The sequence below is a fragment of the Colletotrichum costaricense genome (genome assembly GCF_030867565.1).
Source record: "Colletotrichum costaricense strain IMI 309622 chromosome Unknown Scaffold_11.1, whole genome shotgun sequence".
Lineage (NCBI taxonomy): Eukaryota > Fungi > Ascomycota > Sordariomycetes > Glomerellales > Glomerellaceae > Colletotrichum > Colletotrichum costaricense.
In genome coordinates this window covers 636,920-649,884 of record NW_026848240.1, presented here as the reverse complement: position 1 = coordinate 649,884, position 12,965 = coordinate 636,920, and the positions used below count along the sequence as shown (strand labels likewise).

Below are 12,965 nucleotides of genomic sequence, written 5' to 3'. Positions count from 1 at the left end.
GTAGTGGGCGCTGTCCGGCTTGCGGCGCCGAAAGATCTTGTCTTTTGTACCATAGGCATATCGCGCAATAGATTTCACCATGACTTTTACCTGCATGCGGATCGGAATTATGATGAGTGTTGAACTAACGCGGCTGGTTGTCAATGGCGCTATTTCTGATCTTGACGAACGATAGTTGGGGCTCTTGAACTAAGAGAGGTCTCCATCCTCGAGACCGAATCGGGAGCCGTCAAGCAGTAGCCATGGCACAGTTCTGTTTGTGTACAAGTTATGGACTACAGCTCAGAAATCTAGTAGAGAGAGAGAAAGAAGTAGGGGCTTCGGGGATGGATATTAAATGATTTTTGCTACGTGTTTATGAAAAACTTGACGGAAGAAGGTAAAGTTGATCAGCTCATCTCGGATAGAGCAGCATACCTTACTAGGCGAGAGGGCAGGCGAGGTGAGGCGAGCTTATGGCGCGACGACGGAGGACGGGCATGGGAACACTGGGAACGCAGTAAATCTGCTCGTGTGCGGCGAAGTAGATGAGACGATTGGGTAGTCGAAAGATGTGTACACATGCTACCGTAGCCATGTTTTCTCAAGCCTATCTAACTCTTGTTCGTCTACTTTGAGAAGGAGGGTTTTTGGCATTGCTCAGGTAGGATGTATCTCCAATTGACACTGGCCATCCTTTTTCGACTCCAGAGACACTTTTTGCTCAGACATGTAGGTTCGGGATAGGCCCCCCTTCCGAGTACATGTTACCCTGTGGAGCGGAGGAAGGGACCCGGAGGAGGTGGCCTAAAGAGAGGCATTCGGCCGGGGAGGCGGGCCAATGGGGGAGGGCCGAGGGGGACGGGGAAGGGTCGCCCGTCGGTTGCTGCGCCGTACCAGTACGGATTCGAGGAACTTTGAGAGCAACCCCGATTCTGTTGGTTGCATTCTGGGATATGTGAGATGATGGGTTATTAGGTACGAAGTTCATTAGGTACTGCATGCATATCTCTTGGTCCTCGGCTAGGTGGGTGGGCATGTGAGCCCATTGTCGAATGCTACGATGCTGCAGTCAAGCTTTCTGGGTACAGTGAGTGGTTCATTTGGATCTGAGCTTAGCTTAGGTAGCTTCGTTCCCCTCTTTCTGCTTCTTTCTGCCTTTTACTCAGTTCGCGACGCTTGGTGTGCCTACCCCAGTCCATACGGGAATCTTGGTCAAGTGGGATAATGAATAGTCGTACGCCAATGCTTCGTGGAAAGCACGCGAGGTGGAGAGTTTGAGCGCCATTTCCCCCCCAGTGTAATGCAAACTTGAGAGGATCAGGAAAGTGAAGAATCGTTCTGGACCAACATACACGGCCTACGGCACGAGCAAAAAAGCACAGGGTACACACCAGTCCAGACCGGGGAAGTTGGGCCGTTGGACTCGAGGGATCTTCTGTACTTTTTTTGGGGGGAATTGATTGATCGAATGCCTTGCCTTCTTACCTTACCTTCTCTGGGTATCGGCCGCATCAGTTGCACTGCATCTGTGGCCCCCTGTTCCTGTTCCTGTTCCCACGTCCCGCGTCTTGTCGATTCTGCCAATATTCCGTTCGGGGCAGGCAGGTTTCTTCTTAAGTCGACCTTTCCGCTTTCTCTTCTTCAGCTTATTATTTCTTTTCCCCGGCCCTGTTCATTCCCTCCCATCCTTCCCTCCTCTTGGGCTCTTGGCACAACTTTTTGTGATTTACGGGCGGGCTTACCCAGTTACCCTCTTCTCTCCTCCCCAACCCAGCGCATTGCTCTCCGTCCCATCTCCACGCAGTGCTGGAGAGCCTTGGAGGAAATAGGAGGAACTCGAGACGGACGACCGACAATCACAGGCTTTACTGCGTACAAGTCCACAATCCCGCAGGATAAAAGCGTGGAACGACTCGAAAGTCAAGGACTCCCTGCCAAGACACGCCTAGGCCAATCTCCCGCCCGCCTGCCCGCTAATCCACCGTCCACAACCTGCCCCGGGCGAACCCAGCGCTCCGTGGCTGCGCCCACTCGCCCGCTGTCTCAGGAAAACTTGCGACACCCGACGGCCCCCCTACAACCAAAGATCGGGCTCCCTAGCGCGCAAAAAGTTCTGGCCCGTTTGGCGCTCGCGCCCACTAAAAGACACCTGGGACCCGGCACACATATACACACAAAATGCACTTCTCCCGCCGTCAGAAGAAGGAGAACGACCCCTCGGTCGACAACTCCACTCCTCCCACCAACGACACCACGAACAACATTACCACCACCACCACTACTGCAACCTCACCTCACACCGGCGTAAACGAGAACGAAAAGACGGCCGCGAACCCTACCCCCGCTACCGTCGACGCCGCTCTCGAATCCCCCGTCGACACCGCCGCCGCCCCGACGGCAATGCCGAACCACGCCCACCCCGGCTCCGGCTTTGGCAAGCTCGGCGACGAGGAGTATCACCTCCGCGATGTGGATTCCCGGTCTCGCGACAACGACATCACGGGGGCGGGTGGTGTCGCTGGTGGTGGTATTATCGACGGCGACAATAATAGCGTCCTCGAGGGAACGGCCGTCGAGTATCGCACGTATAAGCGCCGCTGGTTCGGTCTCGCGCAGTTGACGTTGCTTAACATCATTGTCTCGTGGGATGTAAGTAGAAATATATTCTTCCAACCTTTTGTCAATTTCTGGGCCAACTATAAACGAATCGCAAAAGGGTATACGGGTACCTGCATCAGACAAGCCACCATCGATCGCACAGCACATCGTCAACAAGGCTGACGACTAATCACTTCCTGCTACCTTTCCTACATTAACCACCAAAACACCAACACCTCAATATCACGGTTAGACCAAAGATACTAACACCAAACCACCCACAGTGGCTCACCTTCGCCCCCGTGGCCTCCAACGCAGCAACCTACTACCGCGTCTCCGAATCCGCAATCAACTGGCTCTCCACAGCCTTCCTCTTCGCCTTTGTCGCAATCTTCCCGCTGACCATCCGCATCCTCCACATGGGCCCCAAACCCTCCTTCATCACCGCCGCCGCCCTCATCCTCGTCGGCAACTGGATCCGCTTCGCCGGCAGCCACTCCCGCTCCCCGACGGGCGGAAACTACGGCGTCGTCATGTTCGGCCAGATCCTCACCGGCCTCGCCCAGCCCTTTGTCCTCGCCGCGCCCACCCGCTACTCGGACCTCTGGTTCACCAACCGCGGCCGCGTCGCCGCAACGGCCCTCACGTCCCTCGCCAACCCGCTCGGCGCAGCCCTCGGCCAGCTCATCGTGCCCTTCTGGGTCGCCGACCCGCAGGACATGTCCCCCGGCGTCCTCTACGTCGCCATCATCTCCACCGTCGCCTCCTTGCCGGCCTTCTTCATCCCCGCGGCACCGCCCACCCCCGTCGCGCCCTCCTCGCGCACCCTCAAGCTCGGCATCCGGGATTCTCTCAGCATTGTCTCCCGCTCCCTCGAGCTCTGGCTCATCCTCATCCCCTACGCCTTCTACGTCGGCTTCTTCAACTCCATCTCCTCCCTCTTGAACCAGATGATGGGGCCCTACGGCTTCACAGACGAAGAAGCAGGTATCGCGGGCGCCCTCTTGATCGTGGTAGGCCTCGTCGCGTCCGCAATCACGTCCCCGATCCTGGACCGCACCAAGAAATTCATCCCCGCCATCAAGGTAGCCGTCCCCGTCATCGGGCTGTGCTACCTAATCTTCATCTGGATGCCCGAGACGCGCAACATCGCCGGTCCCTACGTCGTCCTCGCCGTCCTGGGCGCGGCGTCCTTCTCCTTGGTTCCCGTCGCGCTGGAGCTGCTCATTGAGCTGAGTCACCCGGTGAGCCCAGAGGTCACGAGCACGATCGCCTGGGCGGGAGGACAACTCCTCGGCGCCGTCTTCATCATTATTTCCGACGCGCTGCAGGCGGGCGCCGGAGCGAACCCGCCCAAGAATATGAAGAATGCGCTCGTCTTCCAGGCCGTTGTCGCACTCGCCATTGTGCCGCTGCCGTTGTGTCTGGGCTTGTTTGGGCGGAGCGATAGGGTCAGTCTCCGGCGTGTGAGGTCGGATGAGCAGAGCACGCGACAGACGACGAATCCGTAGGTGAACTCTGGTCGCGGTATGGATGCCATACGTAGTGCTAGAGTGACTTGTTGTCGTGTTGGTAATTAGGCATTAGTCTTTTGTGCTATATAGTTAATTTTGGATACCCCCATATATGTTTTTTCTCAAAACAAACCGTCTTACGTCTTTCCCATCTCATAACTCGTGTTCCGAGACGGATTTCCAAGTCATCCAGACTTGCCATTGCCGTTGGTGCGACTGTGACCGTTGACGCCCTCCCCGCGAATATCGAGAAACTCCTCCCACTCGTGCCGCAACCTCTCCATCTCGGTCCAGACATCCACCCCCAACGCCTCGAAATCGACAAGCTGCTCCTTGGTCAAGTCCCTCGCGCCCGGATTCCGCCCGACAGCCTTCCGCAGCACGCCCGTCGCGGGGTCTCTCGCAAGCGACTCACGGTCCTCGACGGCGCCCTCCCATCCCCACCCCTCCACCTCTGTTTTCTTCACGTCCTGCCGTCCCGAAAACGACGCGGCGGACCCCCACTTTATTTTCTTCGCTTCCAGCTCCTCGAGCGTCTCGTCGTCCTGCAGCGCGATCCAGACGGGCGCCACGGCGCCGTTGTACCCCGTCACGGGGTGCCAGGGCGAGCCCAACCAGCGGGCGAGGTAGAGCGCAAACTTGTAAGCCCAAAAGAGGATAAAGGGGAAGGGTACGGGGAACAGGTTGGAGGCGACTACGCCCGGGTGCGTGAGATAAAAGGAAGGACGAACTGGTAGGCGCTGTGCGATTTGGGTGTCTTCGGGTGTGAAGTAGGATTTTGCTATGCGCTGCGTGGCGGGTAAGTGGGACGACAGAGAGAGCACGTCCGTCAGGCGCTTGGAGGACTCGTAGGGCCCTTCCGTCTCGACGCCCTGGAAGTCGTCGAGGCGGAGGTGGCGCGCCTGAGGCTCGATGCTGCTCGTCCAGACGACGCGGCCTGGTGTTTCTTCGGGTGTGGCTCTGCTCAAGAGAGGTAGCAGCTCATGGGCAAAGACGTAGTGGCCAAAGACGTTTGCGCAAAAGACTTCACCGAGGACGGGGGAGGAGGGCTTGGTATCGTAAGCGGAGGCTAGGGAGAGAGGGTTATCGGGGGAGTCTGTGGGTACCAGGTCGGAGCGGACGGGTCGCTGGTTCAGGACGGCGCCGGGGCGTGCGAGCTTGAAGGAGGGCCAGGTGAGGACGGCGAGGAGGCCCTTTGTGAAGGTGTCTGTCAAGAGGCCGGCCCAGTCGAGGCCTGTCCAGCCGCCGAAGCCGGCGTTGAAGATGACGGAGTCGAGGCGGGGGATCTTGTAGGCGCGCGGGGGCGATACGGGGTCGGTCGGGTCGGTGAGGGTACCGGCGACGAGGTTGGTGGCGCAGGCGTAGACGGAGGGGAGGTCGCAGAGGTCGAGCTGGGTGGAGAGCAGGTGGACGCGGGCGAGGGTGTCGTCGGGGTCGTAGTAGGAGGAGCCGGCGCGGGAGCGGAGGGCCGGGGAGGTGGTTGCCGTGCGGCGGAGGTGCTGGCGGAGGGACTCGACGGATTCGCGGGACTTGCGGACGGAGCGGGTGGTCGGGATGAGGATCAGGTGGGAGGTTAGGGGCCGGGTCGCGAGGAAGTCGTCGATGAGGCGTTCGCAGATGCCGAGGCCGACCCCGCTGGTTTGACCATGCCTGTCAGCTTACTGTATGTCTGAGGAGAGTCGAAGTAGATATCAAAAAGGAAAGGTAAAGGCTGGAGGGGCGGGCTGTGGTGATTCACCTGTTTGCGCCGGTGACCAGCACGAAGAGCTGTTCGCGGGGAGGGACCTTATCCCAGGGCGCTGCGATCATGTTGTTTGCTGTAGAGGTAGCTTGCTCAATTGATTACAAAATACGAGTAGATGGAGGAAATATAGGAGATCCCCGTGTTCGACGGCGGCGCACGGGGTAAGCGAATGACGAGGAAGAGAGAGAGGGAGAAGAAGCGAGCGTTGAGGGGGGAATTGGTGGTGGTGGTGGTGGTGGGATGTTTGGCGGTGAGTCTCGACTTGTACAAATTTCAGACGGAAAGTCAAAGGTCAAAGGGGGGTGGGCGCGGCGCCGGCGGGACGGGAAGCTTAGTTAGGTACCTTAGAGAGGTCACTGCCTATTTGGGAAATTTGTGGTGTGTGCCACAGGGCAACGGCCGCCCGCCGTCTCAGCGGGTCCCCGGGAGCGTCTGGTCCTCCGGGGGCCCGGTCTCTCGTCTCAATTATTTACCGTAAATTGTTCACCATGAACGTCCGAGAAATGAGGCGCAGCTCATATTGAATACGTCAACGACACCTACAAACCCCAGTGAACATGCGCCGGGACAACGACTTCCTGATGGTGCCACCCTGATTAGCGCACCCCAAGAACTGAGAGATCTGGACTATCAGCGAATGACGAGCCCCGTCAGATCCCGGTATGCAGGTCCCAAAGGGCCAATCCCGCGGTCGGGTTCTCATTGGTTTGTGGTGTTTGCCGCGTCGAAAATGAGCCGAGCAAGCCGAATGATGGGTGAGGAAACCGAATACGGATGCGAAGGGATTGTCCAGATTCCGGTCGGGATTTCGTGATAATGCAGAAATTGGAGGCGACAGCTAGTTTACTTGTTACATGAGTGAGCATTATCTTTGGCTATTTGGAAGAGCCGATATTGCCCTCTTTCGCCTTGAATGCCTTGTAATCCAAAGAAAACTTCCTCAAAAGGCCAAGAGACGAGATCCGTCATGGGTCGAGCACGTTATAAAAGCGAGCACAGCGGGCACCGGAAGTGGCCTTTCCACAAGCTGCCTCGGCGTGCTAAGTGCACGCGCGAGGGACGTTGAACTGACGGGTGTCACTAGTGACAGTGATATCGATGGATTGTTGAAGGTGTTCGCAATACATGTTAGGAATGTCGGGGCATCTTGAAGTCGTCCTTCAATACCTCCTGGTTGGCGGTCGTGTCTCGGGCCTAGGAAGTATTCATGAGTAACACTCGCAATGCGGCAGGTAGAGCCTGAAAAGGGCAGACGTGTGATGAAGACCAGGCACTAAGGGGTTTTGCTACCTAGTTAGTTGCTTGCAGCGACCTTTTGACTTTGCCTCGTCTTAGAGACCAAGATGGAATCTATTGCAATGGGAAACAGGATAGATTGCAACTCAAAGCCTTGCTCTATTCAAGGACTTACGATTTCGATTACCTTACATACGGTGCTTATCTAGAGGGTGTGACACATGAGCTTTCTTACCGCCTTGCCATTCCCACTATACCTTAAACAAGGTCCATCAACTCCTTCAACTCCATCAACTCCATCAACTCCATCAACTCCATCAACTCCATCAACTCAATCAACTCAATCAACTCAATCAACTGATTGTTCCCTCAGTTAGGTGTCATAAGCGAGATATTGCTGATCAAACGACGTGAGGAGCTAGAGAAGATATGATTGGTTTGATTGCTCTGCAAAATGTATTGCTCAATCCGTCATACTTCTCACGCCTGATTGGTCGACGATTAGCTGGAGAATGATCAACATGGTTGAAACGTCTCACTTCACTGCAACTCGCTCACTTCACATCCATCTCACTTCATCAACAAGAAAGCCATTCCAGGAACTCCATTTTTGAGGCACTGAACGAACTCATATTGATATTAAAATTACGAAAACGCGATAATTCAAAAAAAAAAAAAAAAAGTAAATGCGAGTGCCTCCTTTTCTTCTACTCATCATCTTCATCCTTTATTTGCTCACAACTCACGCAGCCTTGCAGAGGCGGCCGTCGCCCTGCACCTCCCAATCATCGCTGCCGACACCCGTCAGAGCGTAAAACGTGCTGCAAGGGTCGTAGAGCTTCTTGATTGCCTTGAGCTTGGCGTAGTTTGCGCTGCCGTAGAACGTGGACTGGAAGTCGACCTCGTTGCGGTCCGCCTCGTTGAGGTACGCGCCGCCGCCGGGCGTCAGCGCCTTGAGGGCAGGGATGAGCGTGTCCGTGACCGTGGTCTGGCCCGAGACGAGGGTCGAGAAGTCGGTGCGGCTGTAGGCACTTTATCATGAAATGTGTTAATACTACGCTGTTCACAAGTGTGAGAGAGCAGAGGGAGACAAGACTCACGTTCCGACGACGGCGGAGAAGAGGGCGGTGCGCCAGGCCGGGTTGACAGAGTTGGCGACGGCGTTGGCGGCGCGGGCGACGTTGATGGTGAGACCCGAGATGATGCCGCCGTTGTCCAGGATGCTTCTGAGCGCGGTCATGAGGCTGGCCGCGGAGGCGTCGTCGGCGACGAGGGTGCGGGGCATGAGACGGCCGCCGATGTTGAACTCGGTCACAGCGGGCTCCGGGTTCATGTCGTTGTAGCTGTCGAGGAAGTTGGTGTACTGGCCAATGTTGAAGTCTGCGGCATGTGTTATTATCCTTCTGTCTTCCTTCCAAATTCTGGCTCAGGACTCTAACTTACCATAGGTGATACCGGCAGTATCGAGAGCGTCGAGAGTAGGCTGCAGCAGAACCTGGAGCTCCTCCTTAGTCTTGTTGGGCAGAGTCGTAGGCTGCATCTGGAATACACCCGAGGCGAGGAGCCAGATGCTGACGGCACCGGCGTCGACAATGTCAGGGAGGGTCTTGAGGTAGGTCGTCACCGCGCCGTAAAACACATCGTCCGTGACGCCAGAGTTGGTGAAAGTCAAGTTGGCCGACGAGACAATGGTGTCGGCGTAGGCCTTGACGGTCATGGACAAGACGGCAGCGTAGACGCCGCCACCGCCACCGGAAAGCGCCCAGTAAAGGTCCGAGTTGGAGGTCGGAGTCGCGATGAGTGTCTTGCCGCCGGAGGTGACGACCTCCCACTCAAGCACCTGGTCGGCCGCGAGTCCGTACTTTGAGACGAGGGGCCCGTGGCCGCCGCCCTGCGTGTAGCCTCCCGCTATGCCGACGGTAGGGCTGTTACCGCCCACGACTACGAGTCCCTGGGCGTGCGCAGCGGACTGGGCCTCGCCGGCCTGGACCCCGGCGCCGAGCTTGAGCGCCTTGCCCGTGTACGCCGTGGACTTGTAGTCGAGCACGCTAATGTCCTTGAGGTGGTGCGTCCAGAGCGCGAGGGCGCCGGCACCGGTGGACTTGCCGAGGTAGTCGTGGCCCGTGTTGCGGATGACGAGGCGGATGTTGTAGTCCTGCGCGAAGCGGATCGTCTTTGCGTAGTCGTCGGCGCTGGCGGCCTTGACGGCGTACTGGACGTAGGTGCCGATGACGCAGCGGTCCGTCTTGGCGAGGAACGGGTCGCAGCTCTGGTTGGCAAAGAAGGCGGCCATGACGGACGACGAGGTCTGGATGTGCGTCTCGGAGGCGGACCAGCTGTTCTGCAGGGCTGTGCACTTGGCCTCGTCGTAGGCGCCAAAGGTGCTGTCGTGGCAGACGGCGCCGATGGGGATCGTGGCGATGAGGCGGCCGCCGACTGTAGTGTTGAAGGCCGACCACTCGGCCGCCGTCGGCCAGCATTCTTCGCCGGGGAAGCAGCGGCAGTCCGTGGCTCTCTGTGCGATGTCGTGGCCGCCGAAGAACGGGCCTCCCGGTCGGATGCCGGTGCCCGGTCCTGCCCGGCCGATGGAGAAGGCCGAGACCGCCGCGGGCGCGAGGGTGAGCAAGCTGAGGAGCGACACCATTTTGAAAAAAAGTGAGGGGGTCACAATCACTTGCTGTCACACAAAGTGAGAGGAGAGGGAGGTAGGGAGGGAGGGTGAGAAAGAACGACTGGAGGTTGGAGGTGAGGAGAGAAAGAGACCTCTCTCACGATGCAACACCAGCGCTTCGATGCTACATATTTATCAGGCAGGTCACGAACGACGGAACCAAGAGGCATCAACAACACGAAATGAGACTACCGGTTACAGCCAGGAAGCTGACGATAGTTTGATTACCACCCATGCCAATATTGACTACGATGGCCCACGAATACTAGCCGCCCACGCGAGCAGTTGTGGGAAGGAAACTTTTAAGCTATTGAGAAGATAGGGCCCCCGAACGGTGAACCAAGCATGTGCCTGACTCTTCACCCTGCGAGACCTTGAGAAGGGCCGGGAGAGCTATGAGAATCGGTGGAAAGGTTGGACGGAATGGGACAAGATGGGGACGGGCTGCCGCGTGTCCCTCCTTCGAAGCCTCAAGGGGCCGGCCGGGGCCAAGAGGTCGCGAGTTCGATTCGATGGATGGCTCCGAAAGATGAGGGGGAATAGGAATATACCTCAATGTCAACCTTCCGGAAAGGCCAACGCCTACAGGTAAACTCCATTCGCCGTCTCGAGTTGCGGAGACTAATCACGCGCTTGTTGGAACTTGGCGAGACGGTTTCGACGATTGCAAGCACAACTCATGTAAAGCTAATATAGGCAGGTAGTATCGCCGGTATTCTCATCTAGGGGTTGTCCCTGACACGAACGGTTGCTGGCAAGCAAGGATGAGCCGTCGTCATCCATGGCCCGTCTGAGGTTTGGCAGCAAGAAGTTGAGAAAGCCGCACTAAACTGACTAACAGCCGTGCATATCTGGGGGACTCTGCAGGGGAGATTTCCCGTGGAAACGAACGACGTCCTGTCCGTTCCTGCACAGCAAACTACATTCAGCAGACTGCAGACTGAAGAGGTCGGCCGCCCGCAACCATGAGGGCGGTACTGGGACTAATGCCTGTCAAGTGTCAACCGTTCATCCTACGTGTGCGGTTACAACTTACAAGGACCTGTAAAGGTGGGCACTGCGCAGCGATGGGACCGTGGAGGCACCGTGGAGGGTGTACCCCGGGTGCTCCGGGTCGACGGACGCCACCCGAGCCCGGACGGAAACCAATGGTCCGGCCGAAGACAACCTCGTGCAACAACACCCTTCTCAAGTACCTTGTTACCTGGGAAGTTGACGAGGTCGAACCCAACTACTCCGTAATCACTTGAGTCAAAAGACAACTATCCACGATCATCGACTAGTTGCTAACGACACTAGGAACGAAGGAGGGGGAAGGGAGGCAGCCAAGTGATCCTCCCGCTGCGCGGTTTCCCTAGTCGCTTTGGAGTTTCGACGAGTCAATTTCCCACTCTACACGGCGTCTTTAACCACCGTTTACTATGTACGGATACGTTTAGAGCTACGACGGTTCATCTATCCGTACTAGCCTACTTACAAAACACACGCAAAAGTCAAGTAACGCCCCTGGCGCCGCGCTTGCAATCCTGGCCCCCCGCGGCCCGCTCCCTGCCAGCGCTTGACTCGTGACCCTTGTCCAACTTCAAAAAGAATCACGCACATCAAGGGTTCAAGGATACTAGATCGCAGCATCTCTTTCCAAGTCCATCTGCCGACTCTTAGCCGAAGCGGTGCTCTATGAAGACCCCGTACGCTTGTCACTTATCTTCCGAATGACTCGTACAGCCTCCAAGGATTCTCAAGTTCCAACAACCAACTCCTTCAAACGGAAACTCTGCATACACAATAATGACAATTCGCTCTGTGTTACTCCGTACCTGAATCCGCACTCCGTAAACTGCAGGTAATATCTCTCTTCCTCCACGCCCCCCTTCATTCCACGTGCTGCAACGCCAACGACACGAAACCGTCACCGACGAGGGGCAGGGAATACAGACAGACCGTCCACAGGCACCACAGCTTCCACGCTCTGGCGTCCGTTTCCGGGGTCCGCGTCCGCAGCACCGCCGCGACGACCATGGCTCCCGACAACGTGGGCAGCAGCACCGCCCACGACGACCGGATGTGCCAGACGTAGACGCACACGCACGACCAGAAGGGGACCAGCACCGCGAGCGACGTCCTCGAGACCCTGTCGCCAAAGAATAGGGGCACCGTCGCGCGGCCCCGTCCGCGGTCGCCCGCCTGGTCTTTGAGGTCCTGCACCTGCATCGTCGTCAGGATGGCCGCGCTGATGATGCCCGCCCACACGTACCCGTCGTGGGTGATGGTGATGGGTACGCGTACGTCGTCTGCTGCCCCTGCTGCTGCTTCTGCTACTGCCCCGCCGCTGATGGCAATCTTGAGGGAGGCCGTGTTGAAGAGGAAGTAGGCGACGGCGATGATGGCGTCCCGGACGAGCTCGTCGCCCCCGCGGAGGTCATTGTACAGCCACGTGAGGATCAGGATGAAGACGCCCTCCTTCCAGACGTCCAGCACGTAGTTCAGGGCTAGCACGGCGGGTATGGCCACGAGCATGGCCTTTCGAGTCTGCTCGGGCGTCACCTTGCCCGCCGGTATGGGACGCCAAGGCTTGTTCGCGAGGTCCTCGGCCACGGATTCGGGCCCCCTCTGGTTGGCCAGGTCGAAGATGAGCACGCTGTACCAGTTGAAGGCCACCACCAGAGGGAAGCGCTGGACGATGGAGAGCGTGGCTGCGTGGCCCGAGGTCAGGGGCGCGCCGGTGAGCCCGCCCAGGAGGCCAAAGGCCGTGTTGGGTACGACGAATGTGGCAAAGTTGCTCTCGGTAAAGTCCCAGATCAGACGAGGTATGCGAAGGACCTCGGTGAAAGTGGAGGAGGAACAGGAGGAAGAGGATTTTGTGCTGCTCGACGCGATCTCGTCTTCAAACGAGGCGTGTTTGAGCGTGAGGGGACAATTTTCCCCGAGGCTGCCTGAACGCTGCATGATGATATGATGGGCCCCGTCCTGCGGTCTGCTAACGAACTTGGCTTCTAGCAAGAAAGGAGATGAAGAATATGCTGTAAAGTTGAGATCCGACAGCTTGGTTTGACACCTGCGGTTTGAAGCACGAGAGACATAGAGAGACCCTCTTTGGCATCTCCTGATATCAAAAAAGGGGGCGATCACGGCCCATTGATAAAGGCCCGCCGAGCGTCGACATGATCAACAACATCGTCGGCCTCGGGATAGAGAGGCCTCGTGGCGAAACCCATTCACC

The 12,965-nt window shown here is 57.5% G+C and overlaps 4 protein-coding genes across 4 annotated transcripts; 1 reads left to right on the top strand and 3 right to left on the bottom strand.

Moving 5' to 3' along the window:
- Positions 1-2,160: 2,160 nt before the first annotated feature.
- CCOS01_10578 (major facilitator superfamily transporter) lies at positions 2,161-4,091 on the top strand (the record flags this gene model as incomplete). The annotated part of the gene is made up of 2 exons (XM_060458733.1): positions 2,161-2,631; positions 2,865-4,091. The coding sequence occupies 2 exons, from the start codon at positions 2,161-2,163 to the stop codon at positions 4,089-4,091; spliced, it is 1,698 nt and encodes a 565-aa protein (XP_060310535.1).
- A 188-nt stretch (positions 4,092-4,279) lies between these two features.
- Positions 4,280-5,903, bottom strand: CCOS01_10577 (uncharacterized protein; the record flags this gene model as incomplete). The annotated part of the gene is made up of 2 exons (XM_060458732.1): positions 4,280-5,729; positions 5,833-5,903. 2 exons carry the CDS (start codon positions 5,901-5,903, stop codon positions 4,280-4,282), a joined length of 1,521 nt encoding a protein of 506 aa, XP_060310534.1.
- Positions 5,904-7,816: 1,913 nt separating this feature from the next.
- On the bottom strand, positions 7,817-9,718 carry CCOS01_10576 (FAD binding domain-containing protein; the record flags this gene model as incomplete). The annotated part of the gene is made up of 3 exons (XM_060458731.1): positions 7,817-8,105; positions 8,175-8,454; positions 8,518-9,718. 3 exons carry the CDS (start codon positions 9,716-9,718, stop codon positions 7,817-7,819), a joined length of 1,770 nt encoding a protein of 589 aa, XP_060310533.1.
- A 1,899-nt stretch (positions 9,719-11,617) lies between these two features.
- On the bottom strand, positions 11,618-12,691 carry CCOS01_10575 (uncharacterized protein; the record flags this gene model as incomplete). The annotated part of the gene is made up of 1 exon (XM_060458730.1): positions 11,618-12,691. The coding sequence occupies one exon, from the start codon at positions 12,689-12,691 to the stop codon at positions 11,618-11,620; it is 1,074 nt and encodes a 357-aa protein (XP_060310532.1).
- Positions 12,692-12,965: the final 274 nt, after the last annotated feature.